Below are 25,511 nucleotides of genomic sequence, written 5' to 3'. Positions count from 1 at the left end.
GAGACAGTTGTTTTGTTGGGGACCATACCCTCAGGTCTTATTCCTGGCTCTGCGCTCAGGGAATACTCCTAGCAGGTTCAGAGGACCATATGGGGTGCCAGGGATTGAACCCAGGCTGGCCTCATGCAAGGCAGATGGCCTACATGCTTCACTATGTTCTAGCCATATAGTATTTTTTGGTAAGAAATTGTCAGATGGTTTTCCAGCATGGCTCTGCCCTTCCGGGTTCTCACCAGCAGTATAGGTGACCATTTTCTCTGCCTCATTGCCTGCATTTTATCCTGGTAACTCGTGTGTGTGTGTGTGTGTGTGTGTGTGTGTGTGTGTGTGTGTGTGTTTTGGTTTGGTTTTGGCTTGTGGACACACCTGGAGATACCCAGGGGTTACTCTTGGCTCTACACTCAGAGCTTACTCCCAGCGGTGCTCCAGGGACCGTGTGGGATGTGGGGGATCAACCCTGGGTGGGCTGTGTACAAGACAAACACCCCACCTGCTGTAACTATGTCTCTAGCGCTGTTTTGTTTTGTTAAAACAAAATAGAAATGTGATAGGCCTGTGCTTGCATCTCTTCCCCAAATGGCTCTTGGTGTTGAACATCTTTTCTTGTGCTTCTTTGCCATCTGTGTATTTTCTTAGTGAAATGTCTCCTCATGTTTTCCGCCCAAGTCCTAAGAAGATTGTTGCTTTTTAAAGAGTTCTTTGTCTGCCCTAGATATTACCCCCAACTGAACATGTGCTTCATAAATATTTTCTCCCACTTTGCAGTTGTACTCTTAAAAAGATTGCCATTTGGGGGAGTTTTTAATTATGAATGGGCGTTAAGGTTTCTCAAGTGCTTGTTCTGCATTGATTGATAAGACCACATGGTTTTGCCTCTGTACTCTGTTAATATGGTAGATTGCAATGATTGATTTTTTTTTTAATTGAACCAGTTTATATACTGATCAACGTAGTCATTGAGCCTTGGTCAAAGGTTTTGGGGCCTCACCTGATGGTGTTCAGGGATAGCTGCTGGCTCTATGTTCAGGGATCACTCTTGACGCTGCTTGGGGGATCCTACATAGTGCCAGGATCAAACTTGGGTTGGCACCTGCAAGGCAAATAAATGCCTTAATGCACTACCTCTCTGACCCAAAACCAAGAACTTTGCCCCAGGCTACTCGAAGGCTTTAGTTGCTATTAACTGAACAGGAAAGACTGCAGGGAGAGCAGGCTTGGAGGCAACCAGGAGTCACTATTGAGCACTTGACATTTGATTTGTTTTGTTTTTGACTTTTTGGGGTCACACCTGGCAGTGCTCAGGGGTTTGTCCTGGCTCTGCACTCAGGAATTACTCCTGGAGGTCCGCAAGGGACCATATGGGTGCCGGGGCTTGAACCCAGGTGGGCCACATGCAAGGCAGAGCCGGACCCACTGGGCTATCGCTCCAGCCCCACGCTTGGCATTTGAGATGCCTCCTAGTAAAGGGGCTGTCACAGGCTTCAAGTTCAGCCTGTGGATCGGATCTGGGGCTGGAGTTACAAATTTCGGAATCACAGTTTTGAAAAGTGAATCCAATCATCTGGGGGTGGGGTGAGCACTTGACACTTGAGAAAGCAGGGAAAAGGTCTGAGCCCCATGTACGTAGAAGGCAGGGAGGTGGGGGAGCGGTGCTAGAGATGGAGAAACAGAAGCCGGAGAGACAGGAGGGACTTGAGAGTGAGCGCGGAGCCAAGGAAAGGATGTCCTTCAAAGAGAGGAGATACACGAACCATCACCAGGTGTTGCTGAGACCCCAGTAAGGCCCGAGAGGTGACTGCACAGCATTGCATTGGGAACTGTGGCCGATTTTAGTTTGGTTGGGGTGGGTGGTCTGATTGAACCGTTGGCACAAAAAGAGACCAGGTTGCTAGCATCAGAGGCTCTGAAGGGGTCTTCGCCAGTGGGGGATGTAGGAGCAAGTCCAGTTTTTCTTTCTTTTTGGTTTTGATTTTAGTATCACACCCAAGTATGCTCATGGATTACTCCTGGCGGGGCTTGGGGGACCATATGTGGTGCCAGGAATGAAACCCAGTTGCATGGAAGGCAAATCCCTACCCACTCCACATCCTTCCAGCTCCTCAAGACCAGAGTTTCATTTTTTTCTGGCAGGGGAAAGGTCGGTGTCCCTATGGGATCGATGCCAGTAGGGCAGCAAGTACAGGGATTTCGGAGAGGGAGCCGTGTCAAAGAAAGGGGTGCAAGAGGGGATGCTCACAGGATCTACTTTTGCTCCCTAGTAACAAGGACTCACCCACATATGCAGGAAGGCTGGTCAGTGTGGTAAGGGCACCAGCGGCTCTCTCTTAAGTTTTAATTTTATTTAGGCACTATGATGTGCAAGACTATTATTAATGACAGCTTCAGGCGCACAGTGTTCCAACTCCAAACTCACCACCATGTCAGGCCCCCTCCACCGTCACCCTGAGCTATTGCCACCTCCGTGGCAAACTGGTTTTATTTGTTCATTTTTAATTTGCTTATTACAGTGAGGGTCACGTGTTATAAACTCTTTTTCGACTGCTGCGTTTCATCATGAATTAAATACCAAGGATCAGTGGTGTTGGGTGGTTCGGAAGAGAAAAGGTGGTGGTGTCAAAGAATGACTGTCTCCGGGAGACAGCTGTGGGCTCGGTGGATGCCAGACTCTTGGGCATTGCATTGCTTCAGCTCACCAGGTCTCAGCAAGGTTCATAGAGTTTGGCAAGTTCCACCCTGCTTAAGCAAGCAATGTATTGGAGTCTGTGTTCCAGTCTAGAGCATTTGTGGCTGTCCATTGAGCATTAGGAAAAAAAAAAAATTTTAATTTTATAAAGTAGCTCACAATATTTGATTACATTTAATATTCGAACACCAATCCCACCACCATTACACCTTCTCACCACCATATTTCGGATGTTTCCATTCTGAGCCCCAACCCCTGCCCCAAAGCAGAACCGGAATAATTTATTTTGTATTGTTTGTTATGAAAAACCACTGAAAATGCCACAGAAATGTTTGCTTAGGGGAAAGAGTGTGAAGATTGTTGTATTTCACCCAGGGGTCATTAAGCCCTTCTATAAGAGATCGCTAACATGTTAAAGGTTGAACCTTATGTGATATATATATATATATATATATATATATATATGTATATATGTAAGAAAAATATTTCTCTCTAAGATTGGTTGCCTCTTACTTTAAACCATCAAATGTGGTGTGGTACTCTTGGAGTATGGGCGGTGTGAGGTGTGAGATGTCCAGGAATACGTTCACTTGTAGGTGAGACTCAGCCCAAGTGTGTGGAGAGCAGCCGTGAGCATGGCGGTGTTGAGTTCTGAAGCTTTTCATCTGCTGGGGCTGGGTCCCTTGGGGCGGGGAAGGGTCTCGCCCATCTCCCTCCGGGGCACCCCAAATGAAACAGTCTGACGCAGGGTCTGGCAGCATGGTTAAGGCGTGTGTCGTGTTATGCTCCCTTCCGGGAGAGAAGGACATGCCTGTTGAGCATTTTTGTCCTCACCTGCCTTTCTGGCCTCAGAAGAGGGGACAGCCGTGCACCTCATTTCAGATCGCTCCTCTAGTGAGATGTGGCTGACCCTGTACCAGCCAAAGGCGCAGTGATGACCTTAGTCGTCGGAGGGAAGCTACATGAAAATTTCCAAGTAACACCTGAACCCCTCTCCTCCCTCCTCTTGTTCCCTCCCGCGTAGGCCTGGAAGAAACGCTGGTTCATCCTGCGGAGCGGCCGGATGAGCGGCGACCCAGATGTCCTGGAGTACTACAAGAACGACCACTCCAAGAAGCCGCTGCGCAGCATCAACCTGAACTTCTGCGAGCAGGTGGACGCCGGCCTGACCTTCAACAAGAAGGAGCTCCAGGACAGCTTCGTGTTCGACGTCAAGACCAGCGAGCGCACCTTCTACCTGGTGGCTGAGACAGAGGAGGACATGAACAAGTGGGTCCAGAGCATCTGCCAGATCTGCGGCTTCAACCAGGCCGAGGAGAGCACAGGTAGGGCCGGCCTGAACCTCAGGACTCGCCGGGCGGGGAAGCAGACCGTAGCCAAAAGCCTTGCTCTTGCGGTTCCGGGGCGAGAGCATGAAGGGATTGACCAAAACAGTAGCAGCATCCCCCATCTGGGTTTTGCTCAAATGGGAAACAAAGAACATTGGAGTTGGGATGAAGCTGAAGGTCCTTGGGTCCTTGGGATGTTTCTTTGGGTACTTCAAGCATCCCCTCACCTCTCTACCCCGTACCTTTCTCCCACTCATCACCATGCGTCTGCTTTTTCCTGCTCTTCACTCAATATCTCCAGATGGTTACCTGTTGCCATCCCATAGAGCTGTGTGAACCTTGGTCCCTTCTCTGCACTTTCCTCATGCCCTCTCGTCCACCTGTGTCAGACTGTTCCAGGCAGTCGCACCTGCCACTCCTTTGGGAGGAATTTTGAATTCCTTGACGACACTTAACTCAATACCCATTCAACGCGTGAGTGAGTATTGATGCATTTATATCTGTGTATCAGTTCACTTAAACTCTTGGGAGAGGGGCAGCTGAGAAGCAGAAATACTGGTTCATCTCTGGGTGGTGTTAACCTTCACCGAAGAAGGATCCAGCTTTGGGGAATGAATTTCAAATTGCAGAAGTGGTGTTTTTTGACGCTTGTTTGGGTTTCTTTCCAATTCTGAGGTGACTGGGGAGCAGGTTCTGACCCAGAGCAGGCAGAGATCCTGAACTAGCAGTTCTTGAACCTGGTTGTGTAGAAGATTTTGAAAAGAACCTTTAAAAAAAAATTAGTGCCAAAAATAAAAATGACTGACACCCAGAATCATGCCAAACCAGCTGAGAATCTGAGAGGTGAAATTAGTATCATTCGTGTATGTTTGTGGTAGTCTGACTTTTAAGCAGACATGCTGTCTATCTGAGCACACAGTTGTCGGTAATCTTGGCTGTGTGCTCAGAGATCACTCCTGGAGGTTCTCAGGGGAACGTATGTGGTGCTGGAATCAGACTGGAGTCAGCCATCTGCAAGGCAAGTGCCTTCACCCCTGTACTACCTCTCTGGCCCTGGGATTAAGTCTCTTTCTTTTTGGGTGGGGTGCCACAGTGGACTCTACTCAGGGAGCACACCCGGTTGGGCTCACGGGACCATGCGGGGTGCTGGGGATTGAACCTAGGCCATCTGCATGCAAGGCCAGCACCCTTCCCGCTGTGTGACAGCCTCAGCATTTGTGTCTTTAAAGAACTTGTTTCTAAGGAGTCTAGGACTCAGCAGTTATTTTTTGGAAACGTTTTATGCCACATACAATCTGTTTCAGATTCCTGTTTTTTATCAAATTTCAACCCTTTTTAGCAAAATCATTCATAGCTCATCAGCAATTCAGAATCTTGGGAGAATCTATTGGAAATGCACATTTTTTTTTTTGAACGTTTCACAGATTTACTGAATTGGGAGCTTGGGGCTGTGGCCGAGTGGTCTGGCTTTTAAGACCCCCACCCAGTGATTGTTCTGCACAGATCAGCTGAAGACCCGCTGAGTCCCGGTACTCCTAGTAAGGCTGATGGAGCAGAGACACAGCCTTTGCTGGAATTTGTTAGAAAGACTGAAGTCTTTTGCTCAGACTTTTAGAACCGGCATCCTTGAAAGACTTCCTGTTCTGGAATATTTTTAGACTTCCAGAGAGATGCAAAAATTGTCCACATTCTTATATATCTCCCCCTAAGCCTTGCGCATGTTAAACTCCATTGTAACCAGTTATCAAAATGAGGCTCTTTGCATCAGTTGGTCCAATACTGCGATTAGATTATAGTTCATGTGAATCTTTTGGGGGAAAGAGGGCCACACCTGTTGATCCTCAGGGGTTGCTCCTGGCTCTGCTCTCAGGAATTACTCCTGGCAGTGTTTGGGGGACCCTATGGGATGCTGCGGGTTGAACCTGAGTTGACTGTGTGCAAGCCAGCACCCTACCTGTTGTGCTATCTCTCCAACACCAGTTGATGTGCATTTTACATGCTGCTTTTTTGTTTTTTGCGGGGAGAGCCAGTTAGGATCCCACTTAGCAGTGCTCAGGGCTTACTTCTGGCAGAGCTCAGGGTTGGAACCTGGACTGGCTGGGGCCGTGCTTTTCTTGCTGTGCTCTCTCTAGTCCATGATGGCTTAGAAGTTCATCCATTTTACATAATGTTTTGGTATTTCCCTAAAGTAAGCAAGGAGTAATTCCTGAGTGCAGAGCCAGGAGTAAGCCCTGAGCATCACTGGGTGTGGCCCCCAAAGCCAGCATATATATATATATATATATATATGAGAGAGAGAGAGAGCACTGTCCTCCCGTTCATCAATTTGCTCGAGCGGGTACCAGCAACATCTCTATTGTGAGTGTCTCTTGTTACTGTGATTGGCATATCGAATACACCACAGGGAGCTTGCCAGGCTCTACCGTGTGGGCAGGATTGTCTCAGTAGCTTGCCAGGCTCTCCAAGAAGGATGGAGGAATTGAACCCGGGTCAGCTGCATGCAAGGCAAACGTCCTACCCACTGTGCTATCGACCCTGAAAGAGCCTCCAATTGTTGGGAAATACGAGTAAGGAGAGGCTGGTAAAATCTCAGGGCTGGGACGAATGGAGACGTTACTGGCATCTGCTCTAGTAAATCAATGAACAATGGGATGACAGTGAAACAGTGAGATGTGTGTGTGTGTGTGTGTGTGTGTGTGTGTGTGTGTGTGCAATATTTATGCGTTACTGGGCCCGCTCGAGCAAATCGACGATCAACGGGAGGGCCTTTACCTTTTATATATATATATTGGGCTGTAGCGATAGCACAGTGGTAGGGCGTTTGCCTTGCATGCGGCGGCCTGACCAAGTTGGGTTCGATTCCTCCGCCCCTCTCGGAGAACCCGGCAAGCTACCGAGAGATCTCACCCACGCAGCAAAGCCTGGCAAGCTCCCCCTGACGTATTCGATATGCCAAACACAGTAACAACAAGTCTCACAATGGAGATGTTACTGGGCCCACTCGAGCAAATCGATGAACAACGGGAGGACAGTGCGACAATTCTACATATGTATTAGCAAGACTAAGAAACTCAGAATGGAAGAAATGCCAAGACATGAGCCCTAAAGGTGCTGGCAGATCTTGGATAGGATAATATTTGACGCATGAGGACAATGGTGAGAAGCAATGGTGAGAGGACCGGAGACTCAGGATGGGGGGAGGCACTGCCTTGCATGCAGCTGACCCGCGTTTCATCCCGGCACCCTGTATGGTTCCCCAAGCACCACCAGGAATGGTCCCTGAGCACGGAGCCAGGCATAACCCTTGAGCATCGCAGGGTATCGCCCCCAAACAAAACAAAACAAAACAAAACAAAACCCATTACGCTGAATGCAGAAGACAGAGAATAGTCTAGTCCGTGACCTTATTTATATGACATTTCCAGATCCTTAGAGACAAGCAGTTGGTAACAGGGAGGGAGTGGGGTGTAACTGCTACGGATAACAGGGTTGCTTTGGGTGACGAATGTCCTGGGATCAGTGATGAGAACTTGTGGCTGTAATTAAGAAACTGCTGAATTTCATACGCTGAAATGGTGACAGTTATGGAGTGTAAGTTATACCTCTGGTTTCGTATTTCTAAGTTCCTGGGGTGCTTTCAGCAGCCAGCTAGATTGGGTCCCCTGGGCTTAAGGTACATCCTGGGTACACAGTGGTACATTTCGTAGGCCAACCCCCCAACCCTGCCCAGGTCTGATACACCTGTTGTTCATCTGCAAGTCCTACCTCTCTCTAGCTTTGTAAGTTTATGGAACGCAACTGGGTACTTTGGCTTTTTTTTTCCCCCCTCAACACAGTGCCATATACCCTCATCTTGGCCCCAGGTCTGCCACAGAATTCCGTAGTGAAATGGTCACCACAGAAAGTCAGGTTAACCTTTGTGCCATGCAGCATTGCTGAAAAATCTGTTCTTTGGAATCAGGAGCCTTTAAGACGTCCTCTGTTCATGACTTTCAGACTTGCGTGGTCCAGGGTTGTTGAGAAAGTGACGGAGCCACACATGCTAGGCTGTTTCCATCTGACAATTGGAAGTCTGAACCCGCTCACCACCTCCTTCCACCCCATCCCCTACCCCTGCTCCGGGCTGCTCAGAACTGCTCTGCTTCTGTCCATTTGGTTTTGAAGTTTCATTTATTTTTTTTAAAGGGGGAAGGCTCCCTGGCCTGGGGACCATCCTAAACCTCTCTTGAAGTTCCAGGCTGACGCTGTACTCTCGTCCTGCAGTTTACAGCCACACAGCCGTGGCAGCCTCTCATTTGTCTTCCATGGTCTGATTTGTTTCACTTAATATAATGCCCCGGAGGTTTGTCTGTGTTGCAAATGGCAAGCTCTCTTCCTCCTCCCTCTGTAGCGGGTAATTTGCCATTATTTGGGTTACATTTCTTTTTCTGACATTTTAGTATACCTAACTTTATTTTATTTTAATTACTGAATCGGCCGCGCGACATCTTATCAGAACTTTTTTTATGACACCTTATTGTCTCATTACTACTTTGGACAAACTTGCAGGCTATCGAATGTAGCCTGCCCACAGGGCAGAGTCTGGCAAACTCCCCGTGGCGTACCAAATATGCCAAATACCAGTAACAATGATGGGTCTCATTCTCCTAAAGAGCCTTGAATATAATCTCAGGGCTAGGATGAAAGAGACGTTACTGGGGCCTGCTCGAGGCAATCGACGAATAACAGAATGATGAAATGAAAAAAAAATGAATCACCACGAGGTACAGTTGCAGACTTTCAAACTTCCGTGCTTGCGTTTCTGTCATACAAGATCGAGTACCCATCCCTCCACCAGTGCCCATTCTCCACCACCAGTGATCCCAGTATCCCTCCCCCCGACCCTGCCTCTAGGGCAGGGCATTCCCATTTGTTCTCTCTTTCTGGGTTACATTTTTTTTTATCCTTTCATCCACCTGTCCCCAACCACATCATGGGGTTGGTAATTGGCAGCTAATATGGGATTATAGATAAATTTTCACACGAGTGATTTTCTTTCCTTCAGCTAAGTACCCATATACACAGAATGGCTGGATCATATAGTCATTCTATTTTTAAATTTTTTGAGGAATTTCCACCCTGTTTCATTCACGGTGTCTTGCCAAATTTACATCCCTTCCGACAGTGTGCTCAGGGACTGTTCTCTCTCTCTCTCTCTCTCTCTCTCTCTCTCTCTCTCTCTCTCTCTCTCTGTGCACACAGCTCTCATCAGCTGTCATCAACTCTCATTTTCATTTTATAATCGCAATTTAACAGGTGTGTGCTGTGGCTCATTGTGATTTTGATTTGATTTGCATTTTCCTGGTGATTCGTGATGCAGTGCACCTTTCATTTACCTGATACCCATTTGAATGTCTTCTTTGGAAAATGCCTCTTCAGGCCCTTGGCTTGCTTTTTCTTTTTTTTTTTTTTTTTTTAATTGAGAGTTGTTTGGGGGATTTGTTTTGTGTGTCTTACCGTTAACGCTGAGTTTCTCAAATGTTTTGTATATTAGCCCCTTATCACCTGTGTGGTTTGCAAATGCATATTGCAAATTCCGGTTGTTAGGTTTGCTTTGTATCTTGTAGGTGGTGGCGCTGTGAAGAGGCTTTTTAATCTGACGTTTCGCACTTGCCGTTTTTGCTTTTGTTGCCTTTGCTTTGCCTGTCGTGTCCAAAATCCCATTGCCAAGACCAGTATTAGGGAGTTTTTTTTTTTTTCTGACATTTTTTCTTGGATTTCTATGGCTCCAGGTCCACAGTTATGTCTCGGGTGGATTCTGAGTTAGGTTGTGTGACCGTGTGAGGCAGATTCAGTTCTACTCTCTCCCATGCATCTGTCCGGTTTCCTACTCCACTCAAATGAAGGGACGAGCTTTTTCCTGGAACGTTTTCTTGGCTCTCCTGTCTTATTATTAACCACACATCCACGAGTTTATTTCTGGACTTGGGATTCGATTCCACTGGGCTGAGTGTCTCTTTTAGCCACACCCAGCATTGCTCAGAGCTTACTCCTGGCTCTGTGCTCAGGGATTACTCTTGGGAGGACTCAAGGGACCAGGTGCCAGGGATCAGATGGGGTGGCACTCAGGGGAATGGGGTGCCAGTTATCAAAGCAGGTTTGGCCATGCTTTGACCTCTGTACTGCCTCCCTCGCCCATCCTTGGTCCGTGTGTCCTTTTATACCAATCCTGTGCTGTTTTGATTACTCACAGCGTTCAGAAGTGTGATGATGCTTCCAGCTTTGTTCTTCTGTCTCTGAATGGTTTGGACTGTTCACAGTTTGGCTTTTCCAGGACTCTCACTGTTTCTTCTTCTTCTTCTTCTTCTTCTTCTTTTTTTTTTTTTTTGTTTTGTTTTTGAGTCACACCCAGTGATGCTCAGGGGTTACTCCTGGTTCTGCACTCAGGAATTATTCCTGGCGGTGCTTAGGGGACCATATGAGATGCTGGGGATTGAACCCGGGTCGGCTTTGTGCAAGGCAAATGTTCTACCTGCTGTGCTATCGCTCCAGCCCCTGCTTTCACTGTTTTAAGATGATTTCTCTTATGTCCTTTTCGTTTTGTCTTTTTAATGCATCTTGACAAGAGATTGCACTGAATCTGTAGGTGGCTTTGGGTGCTGTGTAAATAAGAAATATTTCCTTTCTTATCACTTCCCCCCCACACCCCACCACCCCACCCACTCTTCCCCCTATTTGTATCAGCTACTAATATTTGAACGTGGGAGCGTTTTCAGTTTGCACCGGCTCTGTCATGTGGCCGGTGGACTAGGCGCACAGCCCCAGGACTGCTGTGATTCGGACTTCCTTGAGGACAGATCACGAGCGGCCCTCGCCTCTCGGCTGGCATTTCCTGTCTCTCCCACATCTGTGTCAGCGTGAGCTTCGTGGAGTCGGTGCTGGCCTGGCCTCTGCCTTATTCCCCATGAATGGATAAAGGGCCCTCTCTGGCCTGCGGAAGCCTTGGGCCCCGTTCCTGGCACCGCATAGCCCTGAGCTCTGCTGGTGTGGCCCAGTGCCCCAGCCTGGAAGGGCCAACTGTTGCCAGGGGTCAGACCACTCAAGTCCCCTTGAGCGTTGCTTGGGACCACCCCCCGCCAGGAAAAAAAAATAAAGAAGCCATGTGCACTGAGTGAGTGGGGGAAGGAGAATAAGAGGAACGAAACAACTGAAAGAGCAGAGCAGACAGGAAGAAGCCGTAGACCCCTCCCTGCTTTCTCAAAGCTCCTATGAACGTAGGGCGTTTGCCTTGCACGCAGCCAGCCTGGCCGAGCCAAGTTCGATTCCTCTGCCCCTCTTGGAGAGCCCGGCAAGCTACCGAGAGTATTCAATATGCCAAACACAGTAACAAGAAGTCTCTCAATGGAGATGTTACTGGGCCCGCTTGAGCAAATCGATGAACCTGTAAATGTAGGAACTAGTTCCAGGGAGCACCTCAGCTTCTTAGGGTGGGGGGGGGGGGGTAGAGAAATAACTGAAAGGATAACTGAAAGGAAATTGCTTTGAATTTGATTCTTTGTGGGATCAGAAGTGTTATGAAGGAAAAACATACACTTGAGATGTCCCAGAAAGCCTAGTTGGTGTGCATAAACCTTTTTCCTCATCACACCTAGGAAAGTCATTTTTTAAAAATTTTTTTGGTGAAACACCATGATGTACAGTTGTAGACTTACAAATTTTTGTGCTTGGGTTTCAGTTATACAATAATCGAGTACCCATCCCTCCACCAGTGCCCATTCTCCATCATTTACATTTTTTTTCTTATTAAAGTTTTGTTAGTGAAAAACCATGAGGTACAGTTGTAGACTTACAAATTTTTGTGCTTGGGTTTCAATTATACAATGATCAAACACCCATCCCTCCATCAGTGCCCATTTTCTACCACCACAGGTCCCAATATCCCTCCCACCCCCCAACCCCACATCCCACCCTGCCTCTGTGGCAGGGCATCCCTTTTGTTCTCTCTGTCTTATTGGGTGTTGTGGTTTGCAAAAGAGGCAATGGGTGGCAATCATGTTTGGTCTAGAGTCTACTTTCAGCATGCTTCTCCCATCCTGGGAGGATCCTCCCAACACCCTTTATTTGGTGCACCTTTCTCTATCTGAGCTCCCTTTTCCCCTAGAATGTGTGGCTGGCCTCCAAGCCATGGAACAAAACTCCTGGTACTAATCTCGGCCACTCTTGGGTGTTAGTCTCCTATTTTGTTACTTTATGTTCCCCAGATGAATCAATCTCAGGAAAGTCATTTTTAAATCTGAATTCTTACTCTTTCTATATAGTATTTTTTTTCTTTTAAGTTCTTGGTACTATGTAGAATTTAAGTACAATTCAGACACCAGTGCAAGAGCGCTCGTTCTCTGAGTTCTCTCCCCGTAGGAATTCCTGAATCCCCAGTTCACCTCCCACAGTGCTCACCATGCCTTTACTCCACCTTTATTTGGTAGGATAATAATATAATTAAATTATCAATTAGTATAGTTTATTTTATTCATTAATAATTATTAATTTAGCAACCAGTATAATAACATAATTCACTGTCACTGTCCTCCCGTTGTTCATTGATTTGCTCGAGCGGGCCCAGTAACGTCTCCATCATGAGACTTGTTACTGTGTTTGGCATATCGAATACATCATGGGCAGCTTGCCCGTCTTTACTGTGTGGGTGAGATATGCACGGTAGCTTGCTGGGCTCTCCGAGAGGGGTGGAGGAATCGAACCCGGCTTGGCCGGGCCAGCTGTGCACCAGGCAAACGCCCTACCACTGTGCTATCGCTCCAGCCCAATAACATAATTACTGATCATAAAATATTATTTGATATGCCAAACACAGTAACAAGTGTCACAATGTTACTGGTGCCCACCCGAGCAAATCGATGAACAACGGGAGGACAGTGCTACAGTGCTATTGTTTATTAAGCATTCATGATTGTTAGTAATAGTTTCTTATTACTTGGGTTTGGGGCCTCACCCAGAGGTGCTCAGGGTTCACTCCCGGCGGGGTGCAGGGATGGCTGAGCCAGCCACCCTCAGGAGCGGTGCCTGCCCTGCCATAGAGCACTGGGCTCTCTCCTCAGCCCTTAATGAGCACTGCGTCCCTCCTGGGCACGGGGTCCCCTGTCCAAGAGGAAGGGGGATAGAGGCGAGTATAAGGTCTGGGGAACCCAGCCCTGTGGCACCGCTCAAGTAAGGGCCACGGCCACTCCCGCCAGTGTCTTTTCCAGCAGCTTTGGGTAGTAAAAGATGGATTTTCCCAAACTGTTGATTTCTTTTTGTGGCGGGGTGGTTTTTATTAGCCAGGCCATGTTTTGGCCAGCAGAGCGAGGGGCACACCGGCCAATGTCCGTGTTTAGGATCTCTCTCGTGGGCTGCAGGGACGTGTGCTTCACGGCCACTCCGCTGGAGGACGGGAGAGCTTCGTGCACCCCTCCTCAGACCTGACATCTTCCTCTGCCATCGCTTTGCCCCTGACCTCCCGGGACATCGACAGCAACCCAAAGCATGCTGGAGATGCCGTGCCCCACATCTCCAGTGCTGTTCGCTTCCCCGGGGTGTGCTTCCTGAGACCTTTCCTGGGGTCCCCCTCTTGTGCGGGGCTCCCTTCCTCTCCTGTCCTTGGGCTGGAATATTCCCAGCGGCCTCCCTTCAGCAGACTTGGGGTGATGTACAGAGGCTGAGGGCAAGATCGCCTGCCTTCAGGTCCGTCCCTGCTGGGGTCCGAGATACAGCGCAGAGGGGAGGTGTTTTGTCTTGCACGCGGCCAACCAGGTTGCATCCCCGGGTGCCTCATATGGGCCCTCGAGCACCACCAGGAAGGACCCCTGAATGCAGAACCAGGAGCGAAAATCCTGAGCACCGCCAGGTGTGGCCCCCCAAGCAAGCAAACAAACCAAGACCGTTCCTGGCTTTGGCTTTGGCTCAGGCCCGGCAGGCGTTGTGCTGCAGCCTCCCTCTGCGGCTGGGGGTGGGGGGATCAGCTCCTCTCTGTCTCCCACCCCCTGGTGGAAGTGCCTGTCCCCGCAGGCCTCATCAGCAGACAGCGTTCCCTGGTCTCTGAGCTCGGCCATCGCTGCTGGGTCCTGTAGAGAAATCTTCCTCTGGAAAAGCTCCTGCAAGCAGATCTTCCCTTTTCCTCCTTTCCCTCGCCATGTTTTGTTAAATAGACCGGACCCATAACATTTTTCCCCCTAAGCTTTGTTTTTGACTTCCAGCCGAAGAAGGTTCTGCGGCAGATGGCGAGCCTCTCTCGTTTTTATCCCTCTCGCTAGTCCCAGCCTCTTCCGACCCGCCTCCCTCAGGCCCTCACTCACACCTTTCAGCCAGAAGTGCCGGTGATCAAGCCTGCGAGGATGCAGGCCAGGCCAGGCATGCGGCAGGGCGAGGCACCGCCGCGATGGAGCTATCTGTCCAGCGGGGACCAGGGACGCGCCTCGGCAAGGAAGGCGGTCTGAGGAACAAGTGCCAGGCGGGTCCCTGTCACGCGCGTGTTTTGCTTCTGGCTCAGCGGGCATGTGCATGGGCGCGTCCTCACACACGTGAAAGAAAAACCCCCATCTTCCCTGCAGAAGTAAAAATAGCCTTGGTGAGCAGAGTCATGCCACAGGAGCTGCTCTGAGCCGCATTTCCGAGCAGCCTGCCCGGGCCCTCACATTTGTGGCCTGGCTGCGGGCAGCTGTCCCCGGCCAGATGTACCACTCGCACAAAACCCAGCTCTCAGCACCGCCTCTGATGAATTATTCATGGGCCCTGGAGTCATCAGCTGTTCGGAGAGCCTCCTGCCTCCGAGCGCTAGTCCTTCCTGCTCCTTCCTGCCTTGATTCAGGCCCTGTGCTGCAAGGCATCGTGTGTGTGTGTGTGTGTGTGTGTGTGTGTCTGTGTGTGTGTCTGTGTGTATCTGTTCATCTGTGTCTGTGTGGGTCAGTGTCTGTGCGTGTCTGTATTTCTGTGTCAGTGTGTGTGTGTGTGTGTGTGTGTGTGTATCTGTGTCTGCATGTGTATGTGTGTCAGGGTGTGTGTGCATCTGTGTCTGTGTATGTCTGTCTGTGTGTGTGTGTGTGTGTGTGTGTGTGAGAGAGAGAGAGAGAGAGAGAGAGAGAGCGCATTCAGAATCACAGCACTGGTCTAAGTTCCCCATGGGGTGGCTGCGGTCACAATGACAGTTGTTCCATATCTGCATAAATGTGAACATGGGACTTAGGTCTCGGGTTTTTAGAGAACTTGGACATCTTGAGCAAACCTGTTCCCCATTGTGGCCCCCTCCATCCTGTCCTACCAGTTAGCCTCCTTCTCTCTCTCTCTCTCTCTCCCCCCCCCCCCTCTCTCTCTCTCTCTCTCTCTCTCTCTCTCTCTCTCACACACACACACACACACACTCTTACTCAGTTTCCCCCTACTGGCCCCAGGAACCTCCTGAGAAATGCTGGTCTGGGCGCCTGCAGCCGCCCATGAGCACGAGGGTCCCAGTGCAGCAGGCGGGCTGCCAGTGTTGGTGTCCGAGGAAGCATCAGGAGTCCACGTTCAGGCCCTGCACCATGGCGGGGCAGGAACCCCCAATCCCCCCATCTCCGGGCTCGGTGCCCTGACCCGGCTCACGGGGCTGCTGACAGAACGTCACAGCAAGGGGCCAGGCACGATGGCGTCTGTGCGCCCACAGGAGCATCATCCGAGGACAGAGCCGGTTGCCGTGGCCCGTCAGTCACTGGCCATGACCCGTGAGCAGCAGCTCAGCATGTGCGACCCCGGAGCCCGGCTTGCAGGTCTGGACCAACCCTGGAGTGTGGCCGAACCCCTGCCGCCCCCTCACGGTGTTCTGAGCACTTCCCTCCGAGCTATGCCGCAGGCCTCCCCTTAGGGAATGAGCCACCCACCAGAGACCCCGAGGCTGCTCCTCTCTCTTCCCTACAAATCCGGTGGGTGAGGCTGCCCCTCCCCCTTAAAGAATCCTTGAATTTCTCCAATAACTCAATGACAGCAGGATTATTTATTTTTCCTTTCACGTTTTTTTTTTTTTACTAAGCACTGTGTTTTACAAAGTTATTCATAGTTGAGTTTTGGGTGGCTGCCTAGTTGAGTTTTAGATATAAAATATCGCAGGACCCATCCCACCACCAGTGTCAGTCTCCCCCCACTGTTGTTCAGAAGTTCCCTCCCAGACCCCTCCGCCTGCCCCCGCCCCCAACCCCATCCTGCCCCTTGACAGGCACCTTCCTGTGTTTGGTTGCTCAAGGGTGGGTCTCGTGGTGACTTTCCGTCCTGTTGACTCTGGCTGGGGCAGCTTGGATATTTGGCTCTGTCCTTCCTTAACTCCTCCTCTGTACCTATATCCTCTGGCATGGACCCCGCGGCTTCTCATCTATCCCTTTCCCCTTCTCCTCACTCTTTCTCCTTTCTCTTACCTGTACTCTGGGGCCAAGATCAGGGCATCCCCCATTTGAAACGTAACAGGACTATTTGAAGGCCTTGGGCTCTGCCTGAGACCCAGACATGCCCATAGGAGCACCTTGAAGGAGTGTCAGGCTGCAGTGGAGACTAAGGAATATCTGGTTGCAGTGGAGACGTGTGCTGTGGGGATTGTTTGGGAAGGGAGGGCAGATCTGTCCACTCCTTCCCCTCCAGAGAGAGGGATAGTGTTTTCGAGGTCATGACCTCTGACCCCATGGCCATTTCCGAGAGCCAGAAGAGCTGCTTCAGAGCCTGGCGGGTCTGGTCCACTGCTGCCCAGGCAGGTCCCTCTCCCCATGACACCATCACAGAGACCTGGGGCGAGGCCAGTATTGGTGGAGGGGTAGAGGCAGGCAGGCAGAGGCCTTTCCCCCTTCCTCTCCCCTTTGCCTCAGTTGTGGTTTTTGTTTCCAGCCGAACTCGGGTCTCTCTAGTCCTCTGGGCACCCTGCTGGAAGCTTCTAGAGGCACTAGCGTGCATCTTCTCCCAGGCTGACACAGATCCCTGAAGGAGCAGAGTCGGGGGAGGGCCCGGCCCAGCCTCCAGGCGCTGGCCACTATCTGGGTCACCCACCCTGTTCTCCATGGAGACACTGAGGAAAATAAACATCCAGCGAGCACTCCAGCCAGACCTGAAGTCCTGGTGCCTTCCCCCCAAGAAGGGAAAACATCCTTCTGAGGGGCCCTGAAGTCTCAGGCATTCCTCCCGCTGCTTTAGTTTGTTGCTTTTGGTCAACAGCTGGGTCTGGTCACCCCAAGAGTAGGCCCGGGGCCGAGACACGTGGTCTCCCAGCTGCCTCCCCTTCGCCCCCGACATCCACCTGGACCAGGCCCCTGATCGGGCCTGCGGGGGTGGGAAGGGGCGGGGGGAACGGAGAAGCTGACCCTCTGCTCTGTGCTCGCTCACTCTCTCTCTTTTGCTTTCTCTCTTTCTCTTTCTAACTTTCTCTGTGCTACTTTCTCCCTTTCTCTCTCTCTCCCTCTCCCTCTCTCTCTCTCCATCTCCCTCTCACTCCCTCTCTCTCTCCCTTTCCTTCCCTCCCACCCTCTCTCCCTCTCCCTCCTTCCCTCCATCCCTCCCTTTTTCTTCTCTCTCTCTCTCTCTCTCTCTCTCTCTCTCTCCCTCCCTCTCTTTCCCCCTCTCTCTCTCCTTGAGCCTTCTCACTTGCCCTGATCACCCTGACCTCCTTCTCTCTTGCAGCTGAGATCTCGTGCTGGGTCCACACTGTGCAGGCGGGGAACCGGAAGCTCTGTGTGGCCCTCAAACATCTTGTTAGTTGTGGCCCCTACACACCCACTCTCTGGTCCTATGAGGGGCTTCTAAACGAAGAATCGTACTTAATGGACCTCACAGCATATTCCAAAGCGAAATCTAACACTGACCTTCAGCTCGAGGGCAAGATAGGACTATCACTCCTAAGTGATGCCCAGGGGTTCTGGAGATCGCCGGTGCCTCCACGTTGGGGTGGGGGCATGTGATGCCAGGGACAGGTCAGGGCCGCCTCAGCCCCCGCGCTGCCTCTCCAGGCCGTCTGAAGATTTTTATTGTGACATAGACATTTGGTAACGGTTCCGTGGTCTGAATCAGGAGTCAGGGGCTGGTGTGTGATTTCACCTTTCTTATTGGTCTGGTGTTGTGGAGAGCCAAGTGTCTTCATGGCGAACAAAGGGTTCCAGGACCCAGACAGGGATGTTCAGACTTTTCATTTTTTTGTTCGCACTGCTGGATCGCCAGATCTGCGGGGGAACAAAGCAGATGAGATGGAGGAGGGAGGTGGGGAGGGGCAGAGTCACCAGCTGGAGCCGGGCCGTGGCTCCTCTCCTCCCTGGTGACCTGGGGCTGGGGAGGCTGGGACACAGTGTGAAAATACCGGCCTGAAGCAAAGCTTTCAATTCAGCGACCTTCGGCGACCTACAGACCAGTGCTGAGCTATGGACATTTTTTCAGTGTCCCGGCCCCTGCCCCCGAAGAAAGAAAACAAGGAGGAAGAAAGTGTTTCCCATAATGCTGGATAGGAGCAGATTTTTTTTAATTTTCTTTTTGGGTCACACCCAGCGATGCACAGGGGTTACTCCTGGCTCGTGCACTCAGGAATTACTCCTGGCAGTACACAGAGGACCCTATGGGATGCCGGGGATCAAACCCAGGTCAGCCCCGTACAAGGCAAAGGCCCTACCCGCTGTGCTATCGCTTCGGCCCCTAGGAGCAGATTTTAAAGCTTTCATGAAATCAAGTTTGTGTGTGTGTGTGTGTGTGTGTGTGTGCGTAAGACAGATTAAATGATAGTTTTTCCATATTTGACAGGAGTGCGAATTGGCTGTCAGCATGTATAGTTCTGTAAGTGCACGGATGAACAAACAGTGAGGCACATTTTATATTTTATTTGTTTATGTATTTATTTATTTTTTAATTGACTCACCATGAGATAGAGCATTACAAAACTGTTCATGGTTGGGTTTCAGTCATACAATGTTCCAGCACCTGTCCCCTCCACCAGTGTAATTTCCCTGCGCCAATGTCCCCAAGGTTACCTCCCACCCCTCTCCCCGGCGAGCCTGCCTCTATGACAGACACCACTCCCCGCTCTGTGTCTCTCTCTGTCTCTCTATCTCTCTCTCTGTCTCTCTCTGTCTCTCTCTCTGTCTCTCTCTCTCTCTCTCACCTTCAGCGACACACACACACACACACACACACTTTAACTTGGCCAGAGTCAGAAACAGTGGTCTTGAGTTTCTGCTCGCGTTCACATGGCCTGCTTCCCGACCTGGGGCTCATGACTGACCATCAGACACCCCTTCCCATAACTCCCTACGCTGTGCTCCTTTGTTAGTAGTTGCTCTGAACTCCTTGCCTCTCTGGTGCCTTGCTCTACTGTGTGTGTGTGTGGGTGTGTGTGGGTGTGCGCGCGCGTGCGCACACACGCTTTCTCTTTTCCTCCCCGTTTCCTGCTTGTTGCCCCATCCCAGAGGGGTCTGACTCAAAACCTGGATCTAGTGGTTGGAAGCCCACTGCCCAGGGGCGAGCCTCTGCTCTGCATTTCTGGAGAAACTCTTGCTTTTCTCGGCCTGAACGTGCTTCCTCTCCCCGCTGGGTCCTCCCTGCCCACGTTTCCAGGTGAGGCCAGTTGTGTTCACTGTGTCCCGTTCAGCGCACGGGGCACCTGGGCAAATGCTGGAGACACTGCTCTCCGTGACTCAGGAGCTTTCCCGCCTCGGCTTCGCGTCCTCTTCCCGTGGAATTATTCTCGTGTCCCCCGTATTCTGTCCTAGGGCCTTTGTTTTTCACAGTCACTTCCTACTGTTTAGTTGGGTTTGGGGCTCAGTGCTCACTCCTGGCTCTGGGCTCAGGCGTCACTCCTAGTGGGGTTCCGAGGGACCTGGATCGGGTGACTAGGGTGCCGGGGGTCGAACCCAGGTTGGCCACGTGCATGGCAAGCTCCCTCTTCACGGTATTACCTCTAAGCCACAAAGCCTTCTGCTTTCAGTGAACTGTGCCACATTAGCTGCCGTGATAATAGCACTGTAGCACTGTCCTCTCATTGTTCATCAATTTGCTTGAGCGGGCATCCGTAATGTCTCCATTGTGAGACTTGTTGCCATGATAGTATCTCTGTTAAAAATTGGAAATTAAAGAAACGGTACTTTTTAATTTTTGAATTCTACCTCAATATTAAACTATTGTCTGGCAAGTGATCAGTCTTAAGCAGCAGGAATAAAAGTGATCAATACAAGGTTTACTCGGTTAATTTCAGGGTTCTGTGGGGTTCAATTTTCTTTTTCTGACATGAATGAAAATTTAAATATGTAAAAATACAGACCAGATCTTTCTCCCGGCTTTACCGAAGCCTAATGAATAAAATGGTGTATATTTGAAACATGGGCTGGAGTGATAGCACAGCGGTAGGGCCTTTGCCTTGCGCGTGGCAGGCCCGGCCGAGCCAGGTTCGATTCCTCCGCCCCTCTCGGAGAGCCCGGCAAGCTACCGAGAGTATCTCACCCTCACAGCAGAGCCTGGCAAGCTACCCGTGATGTATTCGATACGCCAAACACAGTAACAACAAGTCTCACGATGGTGGCGTTACTGGGCCCGCTCGAGCAAATCGATGAACAATGGGAGGACAGTGCTACAATGCTATATTTGAAACATACATCGTGATGATTTGATTTGTGCAATGGAAATGGCGACCAGTCGGTGTTGTTCATGTCGCTGAATGCAAGACTCTTTCACTTTTCCTGGGCTGCAGCTCTCACCTTCTGTAGGGAGAGTTTTCTGCTGGAGGTTGGAGCACCAGGTTCAGGCCTGGTGGAGGTGGTGAATGAGAGGTTTGGAGACTGCAAACGTCATCTTTCTGCCACCATTTTAGGGGAGACATAGATGCCATGACCACTGGCAGATTAGTCTAGCAGATGACTGAGTTATAATCCGTGATTGTGACTCTACAGTATGGCTATACTTAGGTTTAAAAATAATATAGGGGGGCTAGAGCAATAGCACAGCGGGTAGGGCGTTTGCCTTGCATGCGGCCAACCTGGGTTCGATTCCCAGCACCTCATATGGTCCTTCAAGCACCACCAGGAGTGATTCCTGAGCGCAGAGCCAGGAGTACTCCTGAGCATCAGCTGGGTGTGACCCAAAAAGCAAAAAAAAAAAAAAGATATATGGGGACTAGCAAAACAGTACTGTGGGGTGGGTGAGGCTGTAAGACCCCATACATTCTCCCAATCTCCACCAGGAGTGATTCCAGAGAACAGACCCAGGGGTAAGCCCTGAGCACTGTTGGGTGGGGTCCAAAAGCAAACAAGCAAAAATTAATAATTAAGTGTGTTTCCTTAATGTATCTTGTTAATAATTAAGTGTGCTTCCTTAATTAATGCAGTGCCCTTTTGAGAAATCCACCCGAACTTTCCCATTTATGTCTCTCCCTTGCTTTTCATATACATTCGAGCTCCACCTCCCCGCTCCTTTGGTGGATGAGTTTCTTGAACAAATGCTTTGTTTGGTGGTTGCTGCATCAGATTAGCCAAGACACACAGCCGGGATGGAAAAGGGAATAAGGAGGATGAGACTCTTCTGGAACACTTGCGTGTTTAGTTCCAGACGCCTCAAATGACAGCGTGTCTGGAGGTCAAGGAGGAGGAACTGATTTGCTCGCGATCAGATCGCTGACTGGCAGGGCTGGAATTGAAGCTGCAGTTTCCTTGACTTTCAGCTGCTGTTCCCGAGGATGCTGATGATGTCATCTGGCTTCTCTATAAGGCCCAGGGGTTTAAAAGTGTTTCCATATATGCGCTCTGATTTAGGGGGGTGCATTCAGGGCCAAGAACACGGACGTGGAACTCTTAGAAGGAACCATGTTCACTGTATTAGTGAGTATGATCTTCATGTGAACTTGGCAGTGAATTTGCTTTTCTTGCACCTCATTGTATGCATAAGTGAAACAGCAAGAAGGTATTCTGCCCACGATTGTTTTGAAGTTAAGTAAGAATGTACCTGAATCACTCTGGGTGGTATTTGGCATGATGATCAATGCGTGCCAGGCACTGCGAAGGAGATGTTGGCGTTTGGCTCCTAGGGTGGCACCACCCTTCCTGCAAGTCCTCAGGCAGTCCTGGGAATGCACATTTCCCCAGAGAAAAGCATCCTAAATAACCAGTGTTGCTTCCCAGACTCAAAAACGTTTTCACTCTGCTGGATGAATGGGTTTTGCTCTCTTGCTTTGCTGTGCATTAGACTGACAGAAGTTGCCCAGATCCTCCAAACACACACACACACACACACACACACACACACACACGCACACGCACACGTCTCCTGATACACACCCCTGTGTCTCCGAGGGACTGACACACACAAGGGTGTCTCCCTTATGAAGAGCCTATAACGTTCGAAGCGTTTCACTGCACTTAACTCAGAGGAGCCTGTAGGCTGGACATTGGCTATTCCCCTTTCCTATAGAGAGGAATAACTGAGGCACAGGGCAGGCTCGGTGACTTTCCCTGCTTCAGACGAGCAGTAAGGACGAGAGCTCCCATTCCCAGAGAGACAGGCCTGCGCCAGACGCCCACTTCCAGCATGGACGCCTGCCCGGCAGCTCCTCAGCCCTGGCACCCAGCAAGCCCCAGCTGGACACTCCTGGGTCACGGCTACACTCCACACTCTGTCATGGGGCTGCTCCTCCCACATCCATCCCCAGCGCGGGCCCCTGGGGTCCTCTTGGCCTTCCGTCCCCCCCTCCCCCTCCCCCAGGGCAGCTTTGCTTGACTGACCTCAGCCAGGGTCATCGCTTCACCCGCATTCTAGGACAGATGTTTTCACGCCCCGCAGAGCATCCCTAATTAGGAACAGCCCAGAGGCCAGCTGTGTGGCTCGACCATTTCCCCCTCATCTCCATTCATTAGAGCAAAGGCCCTCGGCCCTCAGGGACCAAAGGACACAACTCTCTGACGCCTGGTGGCCTCTGTGGGAAGGACCTTTGGAGGGCACCGAGATCTGGGTTTTGATGCTGGCCCCGTGGTTTGCCTGTGGGGTGAGTCTGGCCTGACCCCTTGCTTGTGCTCCATTGGATGCTGCGCCCGTGGCTTCCGGTTTTCTGAGAAGCAGCTGCCCAGGATGAAATCGATGGAGTGTGGCATCCCGAGCTGGAGGAGGTCGGAAAGCCTTGGGGGGGACAGAGGGGCAGGCAGGGAGGAGGGGGTCAGTGACACCGAAACTCTGAGGGGGTCTCAGCCACGGTCTGCCATCAGAGGGGTCCTGCTCGCAGGGGAGCTGGCCTGAGCGTGCTGGTCAGGGACACAAGCAGGACAGGGCAGCAGAGGACCAGCAGCCCAGTACCCTGAGTCAAACCGCACTGACGCCAGGATGTGTCTGTCACCCCCTGGAGTTCAGGCGATGAGGAAGAGCCACACTTTTCTTTGCTCTTTGTTTCAAAAAAAACTTATTTTTTTTTCTTTATTCAAAAAGACGTGATTTACAAAGTTATTGGTAATTGAGTTTTTGGCGTATAATATTTCAGCACCAATCCTACCTCCAGTGCCAACTTCCCCCACCAGTGTTCTCAGATCCCCCCCCCCCCAACCCCAATCCCACCCCATCCCTCCTGTCACCTTGACAGGCACGTTACAAAGTCCCAGTGGACGCAGGTTTGGTCTCAGGTTGTCAGTGTTGTGAGTCTGTGTTTTGGGTATATGACTACGCCGCTCACCCACATCACCCGTGGAACTGCAGCCCTGGTGCCTGTTCCCCCGTTACTTCCCCTTCTTTTCTTCTCGCCTTGATTTCTCTTCTTCTCTGTCCTTGTCTCTAGTCCCTGGAGGCCAGGAAGATCGAGGCATCCGCTTTTTACTAGAGCACATTTCCTCGTCCAGTGTTCTCCATCCCACCGATAAGTGAGCTTGGGCGGTGTGTGTCTTTCTTCTTCTGACTTACTTCACTCCGCATTATCTTCCAGTTCCAACTGGGACACTGCATGATTTCATCGTTTCTTGCAGCTGCGTAGTCTTCCCTTGTGTGCGTGCAGAACCTCTTCCTAATGCATCTGCCTGGCGTTGGACACCTCGGCTGGCTGATGCCATTTCCAAGCTGTGGGAACTGAATGCAGCCATGAGTGAGTGAGGGTGGAGCCGCACTCTTCAAGGGGGTTCAGTCGAGTGTTGTGAGAGGCAGCTCAGAAATCAAATGTTTAAGTGTTAGCAATCAGCACCTGGGGGAAATAAAGCAGTGATTAAGTTGGGGGATTAGCTGATTAAGAAAGTAAGACAAAGTGCTTAGGCGAATAAGACCAAAAAAAAAAAAAGGGAAAAAGAAAAAAAGACACACAGATTAAGAGGGCTGGAAATTGGTGATTAAGAAAGGCCACTCTGGGCCTCTCACGTCTGGATGAGTCACAGTTAAGTGCTTTTCCCACCTCGTGGAATGCGCCTGGCACCGGGTAGGAGACACACTTGCCTTTGAATCCGTTTCAGATACTTCATAAGAGCTCTATAGTATTCAATAAATCACTTTCTTTCTTGGGCCCCCTTTGGAATTTTTTTTTTGGCAAGGTGGGGGGTGACGTGGGGGTTGTGTATGGTGGGTTCATGACTTCTCCTGGCTCGGGGTGCAGGGATAACTCTTCACAGGACTGATGGGGGCTGAACCATATGTGGTACCGGGATCAAATCAGAGCTGGCTGTGAACAAGGCAAGTGCCTGAACCCCCGTGCTGTGGCTCTGGCCCATCTCACGCTTAATATCTCTATGTATGAACTTGGAAAGATCATTGCCTTGACAACCTCTCCAAGTACTATAGTGCCAAAGGTGATGGGAACAGCATATAATTGGAAAGTAATTTTTAATTCCTTAACAATAGCCTTAATGCATGATATTTAAGTGTCCTAAATGGACTGGAGGGATAGCACAGCGGTAGGGCATTTACCTTGCACATGACCAGCTAGGCCGGCCCGAGTTCAGTTCCTCCGCCCCTCTCGGAGAGCCCGGCAAGCTACCGAGAGTATCTCGCCTGCACGGCAAAGCCTGGCAAACTACCCATGGCGTGTTCGATATGCCAAACACAGTAACAAGTCTCACAATGTTACTGGGCCCGCTCGAGCAAATCGATGAACAATGGAAGGACGGTGACAGTGACAGTGATAGTCTCAAATATATTACTTAAATATTACACAATCTAAGTCTACATTAAATCACACACATTCTATATTAAATATAACATATTCTTAAATATATATCACTGTCCTGTCCTCCCGTTGTTCATCAATTTGCTCGAGCGGGCCCAGTAACGTCTCCATTGGAGACTTTGATGTTACTGTGTTTGGCACATCGAATACGTCACGGGGAGCTTGCCAGGCTTTGCCATGTGGGCGCGATACTCACGGTAGCTTGCTGGGCTCTCTGAGAGGGGCAAAGGAATCGAATCCGGGTCAGCTGGGCTGGCTGCGTGCAAGGCAAATGCCCTACCGCTGTGCTGTCGCTTCATATATGATATATAATATGATTGTATATGATTATATATGTTTACATACATATATAATCAACTAAGCCTTATAAGGT

At 50.4% G+C, this 25,511-nt stretch overlaps 1 protein-coding gene across 1 annotated transcript in view; it reads left to right on the top strand.

Annotated features, from left to right (window-relative positions):
- The window catches only part of GAB2 (GRB2 associated binding protein 2), a 170,975-nt gene that overhangs the window by 114,670 nt on the left and 30,794 nt on the right, over positions 1-25,511 (top strand). The window contains 1 exon segment of the mRNA XM_056115937.1: positions 3,708-4,008. Within this exon segment, the coding sequence (XP_055971912.1) occupies positions 3,708-4,008 (301 nt within the window).

Source organism: Sorex fumeus, unplaced genomic scaffold, assembly GCF_029834395.1.
Source record: "Sorex fumeus unplaced genomic scaffold, SorFum_2.1 ptg000030l, whole genome shotgun sequence".
Lineage (NCBI taxonomy): Eukaryota > Metazoa > Chordata > Mammalia > Eulipotyphla > Soricidae > Sorex > Sorex fumeus.
The sequence above is the reverse complement of the archived record's forward strand: the minus strand, read 5'-3'. Positions and strand labels throughout refer to the sequence as shown.